The 17,963-nt window shown below is 38.8% G+C and overlaps 1 protein-coding gene and 1 pseudogene across 1 annotated transcript in view; one reads left to right on the top strand and one right to left on the bottom strand.

Moving 5' to 3' along the window:
- POLD3 (DNA polymerase delta 3, accessory subunit) overlaps nt 1–15,150 on the bottom strand; it is a 48,658-nt gene extending 33,508 nt beyond the window's left edge. Inside the window, exons 1-3 of the mRNA XM_074214569.1 lie at nt 14,977–15,150; nt 6,211–6,266; nt 3,783–3,891 (exon numbers count right to left, since the gene is read on the bottom strand). Of these exons, the coding sequence (XP_074070670.1) occupies nt 3,783–3,891; nt 6,211–6,266; nt 14,977–15,036 (225 nt within the window). The 5' untranslated portion in view covers nt 15,037–15,150. The remainder of the gene's footprint in view (nt 1–3,782; nt 3,892–6,210; nt 6,267–14,976) is intronic.
- LOC141488559 (high mobility group protein B3 pseudogene) lies at nt 11,801–12,410 on the top strand (annotated as a pseudogene).
- Nucleotides 15,151–17,963: the final 2,813 nt, after the last annotated feature.

Here is a 17,963-nt window from a genome sequence, read left to right as displayed (position 1 = left end):
AATGCTTCTGTACACAAAAACCAGTGTAGTGTAATGTGAAGCATACCAGCCCCCTGGCTCTGCTCACTTGCTTAGTCCCTTCCCCTCTCTAGTTTCTTTACCTGTTTTGAAGATATATGATGAAGAACAAGAGTCTCCTCTCTTAAGGATAATTTATTGAGGGCAGGGAGATAGTACATATATGATTCAGTAGGAAATGAGGCTTAAAAGTAATAAGGGAAATATGAAAAGCAAGTAATTCAATAAAGAAGTTGAATTTATTGTTCTTTCAGGTTCCTTCCTATATTAGTAGACAATGGTCCTATAAAAAGCTAGCTTTTTTCCTACGAGCCATTACCTATGGATTACCGATAGTTTAGGTGCAGCAAGATGATGTGGTGGGGGCAAAGCCAAGATGGCGACACGAAAGGATCTTCTCTTAGACACTCTCTCATAACTTATAAACTAAGGACTCTAACTAAATTTTCAAGAGACAGAACCCACAGAGGGACCCAGTGAGGCAGTTCTCCTGCTCAAGGTAACCTGGAAAAGAGCAGAAAGGCTCTGCTCCCCGGAGTTGGAGGGGCAGCCTACCAGAGGAAGGAACTTCAGCCTACTGGAGGCAGCCCCAGGGCACTGGGAGCCACGGCTCACAGCAGAGGAGTTTCCTGACCTACGCCCCGGGGAGCACAGGCACAACTTGGGGGAACAGCAGGCAGGACCTCTGCCAGAGCCAGCACTTGAAGCCCAGCCCTCAGAGCACACAGCAAACAGTGTGGCCAAGGCAGCCTAGATCCAGGAAACAGAAGTAGGAGAGCTGGTAAGCAGGAGCCCCCAGGGCATGAGCCCATTGAACCTAGGGAGGGGAGTGAAGGGACAGAGACTGCAGAGCTCTGTCCTCTGCCCCTGGAACAGGACTCAGGGGCTCTGAACACATTCAGATCCTGATCGCAATCTAGGCCCCCCCACAGAACAGCAGGGCCCCCCCACCTCAGCCCCGTGGCAGGGGTGGGGCACTTATGGTCATTCACAGACCAGGAGAGAAGACAGAGCCTCACACACTGAGACCCTTGTGGGAATGTCCCAAAAGCTCAGAAAGCACCCCCAAAACAGGCTTAGGCTGAGAAAATGAGCACGCAGAGAAAAAACAAGAACACCATTGAGAAATATTTTGCCTTTGAGCCCAAGAAGGATCAAAACATTCAGTCTGAAGATGAGGAAGCACAAGCTCCTGAATCTAAAGACTCCAAGAAAAACAGAAATTGGGATCAGGCTATGACAGAGCTCAAAAAAGATTTTGAAAATCAAATGAGGGAGTGAGAAGATAAACTGGGAAAAGAAATGAGAGAGATGCAGGAAAAACATGAAAGCTCTCTGAGGAAAACAAATCCTTCAGACAAAGAATAGAACTCAGGGAATTTGATGAATATAAGAGAAATCAGGACTCAATACTTCAAAACCAAAAGAATGAAAAATTAGAAGAAAATGTGAAACATCTCATTGAAAAAACAACCAATATAGAAAACAGATTTAGGAAAGATAATTTAAAAATTATTGGAATACCTGAAAGTCATGATCAGGAAAAGAGCCTTCACATCATTTTCAAAGAATTACTACAGGAAAATTGCCCTGATGTCCTAGAAGCAGAGGGCAAAACAGAAATGGAGAGAATCCACAGATCCCCCCCCAAGAAAGCAATCCCAAAAAACCCAGCCCCAGGAATATTATAGCCAAGTTCCAGAACTCCCAAGTCAAAGAGAAAATATTACAAGCAGCCAGAAGGACAGTTCAAATATCATGGAGCTGCAGTCAGGATCACACAGGACTTAGCAGCAACTACATTGGAAGCTCGTAGGGCTTGAAATACAATATACCGGAAGGCAAAAGAGCTTAGAATGTAGCCAAGAATCAACTACCCAGCAAGGCTGAATGTCCTCTTCCAGGGAAAAAGATGGACCTTCAATGAACCAGGGGAATTTCAAATGTTCCTTTTGGAATGGCCAGAGCTGAACAGAAGGTTTGATCTTCAGATACAGGACTCAGGTGAAGCACAGAGATTGGAGGAGAAGGGGAAAATATGAAGGACTTAATGATGATAAACTGCATGTATTCCTGAATAGAAAAATGACACTGATAATACTCATATGAACCTTCTCAATTAACAGAGCAGGTAGAAGGAGCTTTTATAGATTAAGCACAGGAGAAAGCTGAATTTGAAGATAAAATATGGTGTAAAAATGGAGTCAATAGAAAAAAGGGAAATGTAATGAGAGAAAGAAAAAGGAGAGGGGGAATAGGTCAAGATATTTCATATAAGATCTGTCTTTATTCCAGTGAACTATTGCAATGATATGGAAGGGGGGAAGGCAAGAGGAAATGAGGGAATCTTGGCTCTCATCAGAGGCGGCTAGGAGGTGAAACAGCATATATACTCAATGGGGTATAGACATCTGGAGTAAGAAGGAGAGAAGGGGGATGGGGGAAGGGGGGAGAGGTGAATGATAGAGGAGAGGATGGACCATGGTGGGGAGTGGTCAGATATAACACATTTTCTTTTTTATTTCTTGCAAGGGGCTGGGATTGGATGGCCTGTCCGGGACCATAGGGCCAGGCGGATGCTGGGCCTAAGGGGTAGTATGGGGGCTCAGGGCCTCTTGGCCCCAGGGCCAGGGATCTGTCTGCTGCACCACTCAGCTAGCACAGCAGAGTCAGAGTGAAACGAGAGAGAAAATATAGTACATGATAATGGAGAAATATGAAAGGAGGGAGTTGCGATCAGCAATGGCAATGGTAGAAAAATATGGAAGTAACTTTTGTGATGGACTTATAAAGAATGTGATCCACCCATGACAGAGATGGTGGTGTTGGAACACAGACTGAAGCACATTTTTTATTATTATTTGGGGGGGGGTGGTGAAGGGCAAAGGGGGCTGGGTGACCTGCTTGGGACCACATAGCAGTGTGATCATTGGGTGTCTGAGGCCAGACTTGGACCCGGGTGCTCCTGGCTCAAGGGCCAGTGCTCTATCCGCCACCCAGCCGCCCCTACTATTATTACTATTTTATTTTATTTGGGGTCTTTTTTCTTTTTTTTTTTGGTTTTTGCAGGGCAGTGGGGTTGGGGTGGCTTGCGTGTCACACAGCTGGGTTATTTTTGGGTGTACGGGGCCAGATGTGGGCTCAGGTGCTCCTGGCTCCAGGGCTGGTGCTCCATCCACTGTGCCACCTGGCCATACCTACAATTATTACTATTTTTTTTAATTTTAATTTTAATTTTTTTCTCTCCTCTTTACTTTATCGCTCAAGTGAGTCTATATTGTTTTGGGGGAGGGGGTATTTTGTCTACTTTTAAACAAGAATATTTTATTAATGTATAAAAAAATTATTTGTACAAAAAGAGAATAAATAAATATTAAATTAAAAAAAAAGATGATGTGGTAGACAGAGCTGAGCCTGGAGTCAAGAAAACTTGAGTTCAGATATGGCCTTAGACACTTACTAATGGTGCAGATTATCTTACATCTATCAGCTAGTTAAGTCATGTGATACTAAACTAGGTCTAAGGAGTATGGTGCTAGTTGTCATTAGTCTAATCTATAGGCTCATAAGTAGGTAAATCATTTAATCCTGTTTGCTTAAATTTCTTAATCTATCAAATGAGCTGGGGAAGAAAAAGGCAAACCACTCCAATATCTTTGCAAGGAACACCCCAAATAGGGTCATGAATAGTCAGACACAACTAAAATGACTAAACAACATCTATAATTCAAGCATACCTCAACTTAATTAAAAGATTTTTAGGTACTTACAGAGTTTCCATTCTGAACAAGGTTGCCCGACACTAAGTAGGTGACATGTAGCTGGGCTCCTGAATTTTCCTTTCTTTTCCTTTCAACATAATCATACAGCATCCTGATCCAAACAAACAAAAGATGAGAAGTGAGTAAAGCATAAGCTTGTTTTGCTCGACTCCCTATTTTTTACAAAGATTTTGGTTCTGGTTGGTTTTTCTTCCCCCCCCCCCCCCCATTTAGGGGAGGGGGGAAGAAAAACAAATAAAAATGCTAATCAGGTGAAGAAATATTTTAAAACATAAGTGGAGCCCAAAGAATCATTTTCCTAAAACTATTTAATATAGCTTTGACCTCTCCCTCTAAGAATCTTTCTTTCAGGGATTAAAGGCCAGTGAAGATAAATTCATTAATTTAAGTAATCAAGGTCTTCTCTTAATCTGATCATTATCTTAATCCAGTCCAAACAAGGAGAAGGAGTATCAATCAAGAGTCTCTGGCTTACTCCAGTCACTAATGCTATTCTTGGAAAGTTTATTATGTTTTTCCCATAACTTTTTAATCAATTTCCTCAAAGAATGCAGTTGGCTTGATAAAATAAGCAGAATGAAGAGAACAGTAACAACAAGAAAGAGAAAATCACCTTTGAAAGACTTGAAGATTCTGAATGAAGCAATAAGAATAGCATTTACATAGTGCTCCAAGGTTTGCAAAGAACAATCTGTCCTTTACAATAATCCTGGGATGGAGGTACTATTATTATCTCATTTTAGAGATGGGGAAACAGAAGCAAGCAGAGGTTAAATCACTTGCCATGACCACCAAGCTTGTAAGAATGACGCTGAATTTGAACTCAGGTCATGTAGGCCCAATACTGTATCAGTAACACCTAGCCAAAATGACTAATTCCAATTTAAGAAAATTGAGGATAAAACATAAAACATGCTTCCGACCTGTTGACAGAGAGGTGATGAACTCAAGATAAAGAACAAAGCACACATTTTTAGACACATTTAAGGCTGGAATTTGTTTAGCTTGATTATGCATACTTGTTAAAAGACTCAACTGCAGATGGCAATGACTGTTCACAGTACATATATCTTGGAGAAGCATTGCAGATGGACAATGAGTTGGTCCAGAATAGAAGGAAGAGAAAAATTTGGGTTAAATTTGAGAAATAGTACAGCAGCACATTCAAGAATCCTAACCTGCTCCCCTTTTCATAAAAGTTCCTCTTTTAAACACTGACAGTCTTCTGGTCATATTATATGGCTATAAGTCATGAAAAATAACAATCATAACAAATCAAAATTTGGGATGACTCAAAGGACAATGGGAATATTTATGCAATGAAATTAGTAAGATATAGAATATTACCCAGTAGGGAAAAAGATATTTAGGAAATGTATGATTTGAGAAATGAAAAGGACCAGTCATTTAGGAAGAGATAAAAATGTGAAAGCTTCAGCAGTACTAAGAGAATACAATGGAATGTATAGAATGAACTGAACTTGGAGGCAGGATGACTAGTTCTCACCTTGAACACTTACAAACTATGAGAAACTTTAGAAAATCAATTAATCATTCAGAACCTCCATTTCCTCATAGATAAAACATAGATAGTACCTGTATTAACTATACTTTACCTAACTGTTCTTCAAGTCAAATGAGAAAATCTCTGTAAAGTCAAGTCTTCATATTACTTCATATTACTACATAACTGTCAGTTATGTAATTATTGCAGAAAGATTCTTAACAGGTTGGGTGGATCACATGTAGAGAATTTACAGGGGAAAAATGGGCAAGAGGCAAAGAGAAAAAGAAAGCAGGGCTGGATATATGACAATTCACAGCACTGGAGAAGCAATTACATTGATAAACTTATACCTTTCACTTAACATTAGTAAGAGGGGTGCTAAAAAGCCTCATTCTTACAAAAAACATTGCCAAGAATATGAATTAGGAACCTTACATTATAGTTTTCCAGTGTCAGCCCACTTCTCACACTGACAGGATGCCAGCAAGAGGAATTTTCCCCTTGCCTTTATCATCTTTGTCTCCAGGATACTTCAAGTTCCAGCTAAAATCCCACCTTTTACAAAAAAGTTTTCCCTGGGAGATAACTCCTGTTTACTATGTCCATAGTTTACAGGTCCAGAGTTGTGTGTATATTGATTGTGAGTGCCTTGAAAGCAGGAACTATTTTTTCTTTTTTATCCATAGCATCTACACATAGAAGGGAGCTTCATAAATGCTTATTGTTAACAGCAACAAGGTAATAAAATTATAATAAAATGTTCTTTTTCATTTCTCCTGTAAGTTACAATTCATAACAGTTACCTAGTTTGCTTGCTTGTTTTTTATGGGAAAGAAATTTGGAACTTATAAAAAAAGAAAGTAATTACAATCAGGAAAGTTTTTGAGTAAACTGGTTACTTACTGTTTGGCCTGGTTGACGTGGACACCTAGTGTATAGCTAAGCCATTTATAGGTCACCTAAAAGAAAAAAGTAATTTTCAAAACGTTATCATGTATGGATGGCAGAACACAAATTAGCCCTAAGAACCTACTTCTATGAATTCTACAAATATAAGAAAAAGGAAGTCTCTGCCCTCAAGGGGTTTGTTTACCTTCTAGGAAGCAAAATGGAGCCATGGAAGCAGAGAGACCCAAGTTCACATCCAGCCTTACTTACTAGCTGCTGAAAGAAGTTTCAGGTAATTGGGAAAATGGCTCACAAGCATTCCTGGGAGAGGCCAAGGAAAGAAAAAAACTGGGTTTCATCACAGTTGGATGATACTATGGGCAGAGTGCTAAACTTGGTAGTCAAAAAGACCTAAATTCAAAATCTACCTCATCACTAATCAAGCTCTGTCACTTAACCTTGCTCAGGCCTCAATTTTCTCTCCTGTAAAAAGGGAATAATTACCTCTACCTCATAAGGTTGCTCTATGGATGACATGAGATAATAAAGCATTTAGCAAACTAGAAAGCATTGCATCAATGTTAGCTATAATTTTTTTTTTTATATACCCCAAGGCTACAAGAAATACTATTTCTTGGGAAATAGTCCTCTGGACTTTTTGCAAATAGTTGTCATTAGTCATGTCTTACAGTACTAATGACAACTATTTGCAAAAAGTCCAGAGGAAAATTCTTGTAGCTTAAACACCAACATCAGTCACTGAGGAAGTAGTAGGGAAATTCTCAGAAGAACTTGATCTTCCAACTGAAATCAACATACACTGAACTCTAATACTTGATGACTTCAATGCAAAGGTAGGAAAAGGTAAGGATGGAGGGAAAATATATAATAAAGCATGGTTCAGGAAAAAGAAATGAGAGAAGTCAAAGAATTTCAGTTTATAGAGAAGACGCATGTCTCTATATCATGAAATTTTTCTTACAAAAAAGAGAAAATGAGGAGGACCTCCAGCAAATTTGAGTGGATGCCCTCTGATGAGCTTTCTGAAGAACATGGATAACAACAGCATTGAATGGGAAGGATGGATGGATTATAATTTGCCTAGTTAGAACTCTGTAAATAGGTAAATTCAAAGATCAATTTGAAAATTTAAGGTTACATGAATTTCTATTAAGCAATATCAATCAATAAACAATTACTAGATGCTTACTACATGCCAGGCACCGTGCTTAAGTGCTGGGGAAACAGAAAGAGGCCAAAGACATTCCTTATCTTCAAAGAGCTTATCTAATGGAGGAGAAAAATGATAACAAACGCTATTTTAAAAATATAAAGGTGTATATTTGTATGCATATATAATGTATATATACATATATATGTATAACCATGCATACATATACACAATGTGAAACTTGCATACACACAGAGATATATACACATACACATTCAGGATATCCTTCATGAGGGGAGGCAGATAGGTGATGCAGTAGATATAGTGCTGAGCCTAGGTTCAAGAATTTTCAACTTCCCAAGTTCAAATCCTGTCTCAAAACTTAATGGCCTTGTAACCATGGGCTTACTTAACCCTGTTTCCTCAGTTTCCTTATCTGTACAATGAGTTAAGAGAAGAAAATGGCAAACTACTCCAGTATCTTTGCCAAGAAAATTCCAAATGCGGTCATGAAGAGTTGGACACAACAGAACAAAAAAATATTCAGAATATATATATATTTAATCAGGTTCAGAAAAAAAAAAAGAAATAATCAAATGAGAGAAGGCACAAGAATTAAGGGGGCTGGGAAAGACTTCTTACAGAAGGTGGGATTTTAATTAGGATTTAAAGAAAACCAAGGAAAGCCAGTTAGTAGAGACAGAAAACTTTTCAGGCCAGAGAAAATGCCTGGGGCCTGGCAATGGGAGTACAAACAGGACTGTCAGCATCATTAGATGGAAGAATACATGGTAGGGTTTATTAAGAAGAATGGAAAGGAGGAAGCTAGGTTTGAAGGATTTTGAGCAGAGAGTTCTGTATTTGATCATGGAGGCAATAAGAAGCAACTAAAATTTACTGAGTAAGGAAGGGTGACAAGGATGAAATTCAGCTGCAGGAAATCTCTTTAGTGTCTGAATGACAGATGATTTAGAGTAGGGAAAAGACTTGAGGAAGGCAGATTCATCTATTAGGTTATCCAGGTGATAAAGACCTTCCTATCGGTGGTGCTAGAATCAAAGGAGAGAAGAGGGAATAAAGGAGAAATATTGCAAAGGTGAAATCAACAGATCCCCAGGCAACAACTTGGATATGGGGAAACCAGAGATAGTGGAAAAACCAGGATAACTCTAGATCACGGATGTCCAACCTATTAGCTCTTCTGGGCTGCAAAGTCCAACCAAAAATTGTCAAGGGTTACTTATAGAATTGAATATATTATCTGATTATAATATAATCCATTACCAATGTCTATAATAATAAAATGTAATAATGACTCATGAATGGACTTGAGAGTCATATTTAAGTTCCCTGAACTATGGAATGAACATACCTGCCTGAAACTGTGAGCTATAAGTATTAGAAAGATGTTATTGCCCTCTGCAATTATAAGTGAGCGAAGGAGAGGACTTGGGAGAAAGATAATGAACTCTGTTTTAGATGAGTTGGACATTCATTTCAAGCTATGTAAGAAGCATTTGGAGATGTGAGACTGAAGGTTAGCAGAGATTGGGGCAGAAAAAAACAGATTTGAGAACTGTCAACATAGAAACAGTAATTAAGCAAATATGATCTTCAAGAGAAGAAGTACATGGGAAGAAGAGATGAGAACCCAAGACCCTGTATGACAATTATGACTGAAGGTCATGAATCTGGAGAATTCACCAAAAAAAGACAGAAAAGGAGCTGTCAGGTAAGAGAAGAACCAGGAGAGAAAGAATGGTTTCCTAAAAAAACCTAGAAGAGAGTATCAAGGAAGAGAGAGTGATTAATAGTGTCAAAGACTAGGAAAAAGTCAAGGATAAGAACTGAGAAAAGGACATTGGATTTGGGAAGTAAGAGATAATTAGTAACTTTGGAAAAAGTAAATTTGGTATGATGATAGGATCAGAAGTTACACTGTAAGAGTACAAGAGAGATTAAGTGGTGGCATCCATTGTAACAGTCTATTCAAGTTTAGCTGCTAAAGGCAGAAGAAATACTAAGATGATAGTGACGATTGAAGGAGTTGAACTCGAGTCTTGACTTTAGGCCCAGTGCTCTATCCACTGCACCACCTACCCTGTTTAGTACTAAAATTACTATTAATTATCTACATTACAAAAAGGAATATAAAAATAGAATTTTAATGCAGAACTCTGCATTGAGAATACCAATTTGGCAGCTGTGTAGGAAGATAGATCAAAATAGAAACTTGAGGCAATGAGACTAATTAGGAGAATACTGCAACTGCTCAATGGACAAGTATTGAGAGAGTAAATAAGGGTAGTGGCTATGTGAGTGAAGAGATGGGGATATAAATAAGAAGCTGTGGGTATAACTTGGTCACTGATTTGGATATGTGACATCAAAGAGTACAAAGTCAGAAAATTATTGAGATTGCAAACCTGCTTAATTGGATGGCAGGTCCAGAAATATTAGGAAGTTCAGATGAGGGGTGTGTTGGGGGAGTGGGAATAGATAATGTAATGAGATCTACAATGCAGATCTTCAACTATTCATATTCACTTAATCTGTAAAGTTCAACTGTCTCACCAAAAAGAGATAGAATCTTACTCACAGGCCACCACTGCTCAAGGAGAGTCACGGTATGGTAGGCGGCAGGGTATGAGTATGCCCAGAGCAAGAGAATTTTGCCTGCACAACTGTTTATAATAGATCTGAGAGATCCACTCCCAGAGCAGTCAGGGAGGCTGAGAGCTTGCAGTCAATGGAGGGATCAAACTAAAAAGTGTTAGGAGATAATAGTGAAAGGAAAAAAGTTCCAAGTTAAATAATTATAGAAAGGAATAGAATACAATTCATCTTTCTGCACTCCTATTAGTTATTCCTTGAAGTCATGCCCCAGTCCTCAGGATGTGAACTTCTCCACTTTTGAAGCCACTCTTCCCTCAGTGCCAAAAACAAAGTACCAATTCCCCGGACAATACTCAGTCTTCCTATCCTATCTCATCATCTCTTCACCCCCTCACTTCCTTCCCTCATTAGCTGAACCAAATGCATTTATACAGCTATAAGCCACTGATGTCATGACATAATGGACTGGAAGGCACTGTCCTGGGTCCTGGTAAAACAAAATTTATACTACTTTCAAATACTACATTCAACACATACTCTTTCTCATTCCTTTTGATTCTCTTTTTCACACAAATAAGTTCCTTCTGCTGCTCTCCCCTTGGAATCCTACATTTCAATTCAACAAAATTAAGCCAAGACTGTACTTGTTCAAAGTTGGACATATAAAGTTAAAACTATATAAAATGTGATAAAAGTCCAGAGAACTATCCAAAATATCCAGAAAAATTGATAATTAAATTAAATTAAATTATGAAATCATTAAGCATTTACTAAATGCAAGGCCCTGGGGATACAAAGGCAAAATAAACAGTCCCCACTAAGGGAAGAGAGAGGGGTGGACACTCCCTAGATTAGTAAACAAAGAATTTTGGACAAAGGGGATTCTTAACCAAAAGAAGTTAACATCCTTGAATGCTCTACTCAAAGTACTATGAAAAATTCTCTGGGCTTTTATGCAAATTTTTAACAATTTTAGTTATTTCAGAGAAACTAAATGTTTAACCATAAGTTATTCTCCACCAAGATCATTTCAGGGAGTCCACAAAATCAAAATTTCATAATAATATTACTATGACATTACTTGCCTATTAAATTACTCTTTTCCAACTATGTGTGAAGTCAGATTTCCTTCATGTAATTTAACAAAAAAAGAACAAAATTGCAATAAACTGAATGAAGAAACAGATAAAAGAATCTGTCTTCTATTAAAGCATACATTAAAAAGATTTGTAAAAATATGTTAAAACTTCTACTTTTCTTAGTAATTTTTTTTTGGAAAAAATTATTTTTCCATAAAAATGTTATTTGTTAACACAACAGAATTGTGAATAAATATTTCAAATTTCAAACTTATCCATTTAAATTTCTAACATGGTAAATGTAAATAGATATAACTCACACATAAAAGTTCTTTGGGAGATCTTCAATTTTTTTTTTAAACTATTTTTATTTTAGGGCAACTAGGTGGATAGAGTACCAGCCCTGGAGTCAGGAGTACCCGAGTTCAAATCTGGTCTCAGATATTTAATAATTACCTAGCTGTCTGGCCTTGGGCAAGTCACTTAACCCTACTTGCCTTGCAAAAAATAAAAAAAAAAAAAAAAAAAAAAAAACTATTTTATTTTCCAATTACAAGCAAAGGCAATTTTCGGCATTCATTCATTTGCAAGTTTATGAGTTTCACATTTTTCTACCACCTTCCTTTCCCTCCCCTTGGCTGAGAACAATCTGATAAAAGATGTACAATCATCATGTTGTAAAAGAGGAATTAGAATTAATTGGAGATACAGACTAGCAAACAATACAGTTACACTAAAGATGGCTAAAGGTGACCCAAAGAAACCAAAAGGTTTGTCTGCTTATGCCTACTTTGTACAAACATGCCGTGAGGAACATTAAAAAAAAGAATCCTGAAGTTCCTGCCAACTTTGCAGAATTTTCAAAGAAGTGTTCAGAAAGATGGAAGAGGATATCTGGAAAAGAAAAATCCAAGTTTGATGAAATGGCTAAGGCTGATGAGTTGTGGTATGACAGGGAAATGAAGAATTATGGACCAGCTAAAGGAAGGAGAGAAAAAAAGGATCCTAATGCTCCTAAACAATCCCCATCTGGCTTCTTCCTATTCTGTTCAGAATTTCGTCCCAAAATAAAATTTACAAACCCTGGAATATCCATTGGGGACGTAGCAAAAAAAAACTTGGTGAGATGTGGAATAATCAGAGTGATAGTGAAAAGCAGCCATACAACAGTAAGGCAGCAAAACTGAAGGAAAAATATGAAAAGGATGTCGCAGATAATAAATCCAAAGGAAAGTTTGATAGTGCAAAGGGAACAGCTAAAGCTTCTTGGAAAAAACATAGAGGAGGAAGAAGATGAAGATGATGATGAATAAAACTGTGTATTTGTCTTAAATATCATAGAGTTGGGGAAACATGATAGTGTCTACTACATTTGTAGATTTAACCTTTTAAAATTGGATTATGTGTGTTCTAGACATTTTACCTGGTTTATATAATGTGAACATAGTTCTCATGAGCACCTTGAAACTGTATCCAAGTTGTACATATTTCCAAACATTTTAAAAATGAAAAGGATATTTAATGTTTCCCTCTCTGTGTGCACTTTGCTGTTGCTGTAACAAAGCATTTAAAACAATTACAAGCTTTTGTGTGTGATAATTATGGTTACTGGTTAGAAATCCCAGATGGTAAACTTCAACTCTCTCTTTATACCTGGAAGGGGTGGGGCGGGGTATGTACATATCTCCATATAAATGTATACCTACATCTAAGGATACACACACACACACACATATGTATTGTCTGTGTGTGTTTATATGTATTAGACAAATCTCATAAATATTTGGAATTATGGCACCTTAGAAAGGGAAAATTGGATCTTTCATTAGGTGCCATGGCCCAAAGCATGTGCTGTTAGAGTAGCTCTATACAATGAGTGTCCATCTAGCTTAAAGTTGTCTGTATATAGTGAAAAAGCAGTCTGCTGCCATTCATAGGTCCTTTAGCTGATAGGATTTCAGCTGGCACGAAAAATTTTTTTTATTGTGGTCATTAAATGCTGTTGTTTAAAAAAATGGAAACTTTTTAAAGAAACTAAAGGGACAATACAGCAATGGAAGCTAAAATATATTCAGTATCTAATCCTTGCAACCTTTTGTTGATTTTTTTGGTATGTCTAGCATGCTAAAATGTTTTCCAAACTAAATAAATAGTATTAACATTTTTAAATTGTTTTTTAACAAGATTGAGAATTGATGGTAGTTTTTAAGACTGAAATAAAAACAATTTACTTCGTTATTGTACAATTTTTATGTACCAGGAAAAGCTCTTGAAAATCTACTGCTTCAAAGCCAATCTTATAAAGAAATTCTTTAGTGATGAGGTTTCCTGAATTCTAAATCATAAACAATAAATTCAGCTATTGTACCAAAAAAAAGAATTGAAAAAAAAAAACAGATCCTTAATATTATTTCTGAGAGAGTGGAAAGGGATCCTGAGACCAAAAGTTTGAGAAATGCTGTATTGGAATAACAGCTCTGGAAGCAAAATGAACAGACTTGAATTTTGTTTACACTTATATCACTGTGTAATAATTTGATGCTTTTGTCAGTTTAAAAATATAACTAAGTGTGTATATATTTTATGTATGCATACATACATGTGTATATGTCTGTATGAGTGTATATATCTCTACATATGACTGTATATATATATGTCTGTATGTATATATATATGCCTGTGTGTATGTTATATATGTGTCTGTATGAGTGTGTATATATATATATGCCTATGTGTGTGTATATGTCTGTATAATTGTATATATGTCTGTATAAGTGTATATATATGTATATATGACTGTGTGTGTATATATATGTCTGTATGTGTATATATATATATATGCCTGTGTATATGTCTGTATGAGTACATATAATATATATATATATTTCTATCTATATATGACTGTATATATATATATGTCTGTATGTGTCTGTATATATATGCCTGTGTGTATGTGTATATATGCCTGTATGAGCGTATATATCTATATATGCCTGTGCGTATGTGTATATATGCCTGTATGAGCGTATATATCTATATATGCCTGTGTGTGTATATATATGTCTGTACGTGTATATATACATGCCTGTGTGTATTATATGTCTGTATGAGTGTGTATATATATGACTGTGTATACATATATGTACGTATATATATATGCCTGTGTGTGTGTATATACATCTGTATGAGCGTATTTATCTATATGTGCCTGTCTGTATATATATGTCTGTATGAGTGTGTGTATATATATATGCCTGTGTGTGTATATATATATATGTCTGTATGAGTGTATATATATGCACACCTGTGTGTATACATGCCTGTATAAGTATATATATATATATATATATATATATATATATATATGCACCTGTGTGTATGTGTATATATACATATATATGTCTGTGTGAGCACACACATAAATCTTTCATTTTTTATTGCTGTATGATTAGCCTTGAATACCAGCTGGGTGGAAACAAATTGTGTTTTCTATTTAAAATTCATTCCCTAAAGGCTCCCTACCAGGCTAGGCAGGAGTGGCACCCTGGCTACAGGCAGTCTCAGGGCAGGAGGCTCTTAAGGTCGGGGCAAGGCACCCGGGGGTGCAGGTCTCAATGGCTAACAGCAAGCTCGCACCAACGCAATCGCGGGTCGGCCCCGCTGCTCACCGCCCGGTTCCTGCGGCTTCAAGCCTGGGCCGTGGCCCCCCGCGAGCCTCTGGCGACTAGATGCAGCTCGGCCTTCCTCCCTGGCACAGCCTCCCCTTCGTCCACTCCGGATGTCGGGGCGGGGGGAGCCCCGGCATGCGGCCCCCAGGGCACGAGCTCAGCCCCGCAGGGGGCCGTTCTCCACTCCCCACCCACCCGAGTCCTCCAGGCACCGGCCCAACGCCTCCCCCCCGGCCCGGCTCCTCACGATCTTGTTCTGGTCCGTGACGAACTCGTCGATGTTCTCCAGGTACAGCTGGTCCGCCATGGCGCGGGGCCCTTCACGCCGCAGCTCCCGCCGGCGGGAAACGAGTCTCCACGCACTGCAGGGCCGGACCAAGTTCTTCCGGCGGGGTCGGGGTTTCCTCGGCAACGGGGGCGAAGCACTACGGCGGCCGCCGAGGACTCGAACTGGAGCTGTCACTGGTGCACGTGACGCGAAAGAGGCGGAGCTAAGGGGGAGGAGGCCCGGGGGAGGGAGCGGAAGAAGGCGGCCCGAGGTCAGAGGTCACGAGGCTAACCTTCCGTCCCCCGGCCCGGTTTGGTTGTCCAGGGGCGGGAAGGCGAGTGACTCTCCCAGGGTCACGCGAGCATCGACTGTCAGTAACTCCACATCCAGCCCTGCGTGGCCTCTTCCCTTTTCCACTTTGCTTCCAGAACCTCAGTTTCTCTCTCTGAAAAGATAGAAAAATGGCAGCCATGAGGTTTCTCTTACACAAAAATAGCTTTTATTTCTATGACATTGTAAGCAGACAATGCTGAGAGGAAGGTGCTACTAATAATCCCCATTTTAGGGATGAGGAAATTCAGCAAATAGAGGTTAAGTGACCCACCCGGGGCACAGGACTAAGATTTGAACTCCGGGTTTCCTGACTCCAGTACAATTCACTCCGAGGCCTAGCCCCTGGATCCAGACAAAAGCCTTAGGCTTACCTCCGAAATGATGAAATTAGATTAAACTGTGGAAAGAATTAGCAGAAAGAAGGCATGAAAGCTTTCCTGTGGAAGGCAGGGTTTTAGTTGGGATTTGAAAGAAGCAGCAGAGATGAAGAAGGAACACAGAGGGTACAACCAGACAAAATTCTCAGTATTGAGTGGGATAGTTCCTCTTAAGAGTTAATATTGGGGGGCAGCTAGGTGGCACAGTGGATAGAGCACCAGCCCTGGAGTACCTGGGTTCAAATCCAACCTCAGACACTTAATAATTACCTGTGTGGCCTTGGGCAAGCCACTTAACTCTATTGATATATATATATATATATATATATATATATATATATATATATATTCCTATTGAAGTTCTCTCAGGATTAAAAATAATTAAAATAATTAAAACAAAGACAGACTATTACTCTTAGACTATTCTTAGAAGAGGTAGAGAGGCCTTGCATTCCAAGGCAGGCACCCTCCCAATTGTGTTGGGGGGAACTGGATTATTCCCAGAGAGATCTTGCATTTTTAGTTAGTCAACTATTTGATGATACAACTATCTTAACTGAAAGTAGACTGTTCCCATGAGAAAAACCTTGCACAAATAACAAAGCTCATAAGACTCCTCTTGTTTGATGATAAGTAGACTGTTACTTCAATAAGATAGTTATAATCCTGAAGGTTATTCTCTCCATCTGGATGGTGAAGTCATATTTCATGAAAACCTGTCATTCTTTTCTTTATTGCTGGGGTAAATTTTCACAAGTAGAATCTAACTCTGAAGACTAACCGATGAGTTCACATAGAGGAATGATAGGGAGGAGGAGGGGATCGAGTTAGACCATATCATCTTGTTTGACTGTCAATTCCCGGCAGCTGTTTGATCTTCACTACCTTTGTGAGACTTGGAGTATACCCTTTTCTCAAGAAAAGCCAAAATAAACTTTCTTTTTTTTGTTCAGAGGAGTCTCTGTATTTTTATCCCACACAGTATCTTGTGGAAGAGCCAGGATGGAAAAGGATAGATTGGGGAGTAAGGTATAAGAAGATGGGAAAGGTAGGAGGGAGCTTTGAATGCCAGAGAATTTTATATTTAATGCTGAAGGTAATAAAGAACCATGAAAGTTATTGAGAAAAAGAGGACTGGGAGAAGGAGAGGGGTGTTGGCAATATGGTCAGATCTTCTCTTTAGTATAATCTTTTTTTAGAGGATGATCAAAAGATGGATTGGAGTGGGGAGAGACTTGAGCCAGCATATTCACCAGCAGACTATTGTAGCAATCCAGGTGGAAGGTGATGATGGTGGTACAAATCTCAGAGAGAAGAGGATGTATTGGAGAGATGTTGCAAAGATGAAATCAACAGACCCAGGCAAAAGCATGGTTATGGGATGAGAGATGGTGAGGAATCCAGAATGACTCTTAGTTTGCAAGCTCAAGGAATGGGGAGGATCAAATTGCCTTTCACAATTTATCAGCAAGATAGAAGGGTGCAGGAAGAAAGATAATGAACAGTTTGGGACCTGTCAAGATGTGTATCAGACATCTAGTTGGAGATATCTAGAAGAAAATTAGAGATCTAAGTCTGGAGGTCAACAGAGAGGTTAGGGCAAGATAGGCAAAGATGAGAATCATCTGCATAGAGATAATTAAATCCGTGGGAGTTGTTAAGATCACCTAGGGAAGTAAAATAGGGAAAAAAGATGACCCAGCACTGATCCTTGAGGAACACTGATGGTTTAGAGGGCATTGCCTAGATAAGGATTCAGCAAAACAAACTGATGAGTGGTCTGATAGGTAAGAGGAGAATAGAGATTAGTGTCCTAAAAAAACCTAGTGAGGAAAAAAAAGTATCAAGAAGAAAAGGGTAGGGGCAGCTAGGTGGCACAGTGGAGGGAGCACTGGCCCTGGAGTCAGGAGTACCTGAGCTCCAATCAGACCACAGACACTTAATTACCCAGCTGTGTGGCCTTGGGCAAGCCACTTAACCCCATTTACCTTGCAAAAACCTAAAAAAACAAAAAAAAAAAACAAAAACAAGAAGAAGAAGGTATCTACCAATGAGTGTCAGGGCTGCAGAGAGAGATCAAGAAGAATGAGAATTGAGAAAAGGCCCTTAGATTTGGCAATTAAGAGCTCTTTGGTAACTTTGGAAAGAGCAGTTTCAATGGAAATCATATAAAATCAGAAGCTGAATTAATTGTAGGAGGTTAAAGAGTAAAAGGCAGAAAAGATAGGATGATAGTTGGCAGGGATAGAAGGATCA

The sequence above is a fragment of the Macrotis lagotis genome, chromosome 1 (assembly GCF_037893015.1).
Source record: "Macrotis lagotis isolate mMagLag1 chromosome 1, bilby.v1.9.chrom.fasta, whole genome shotgun sequence".
Lineage (NCBI taxonomy): Eukaryota > Metazoa > Chordata > Mammalia > Peramelemorphia > Peramelidae > Macrotis > Macrotis lagotis.
The sequence above is the reverse complement of the archived record's forward strand: the minus strand, read 5'-3'. Positions and strand labels throughout refer to the sequence as shown.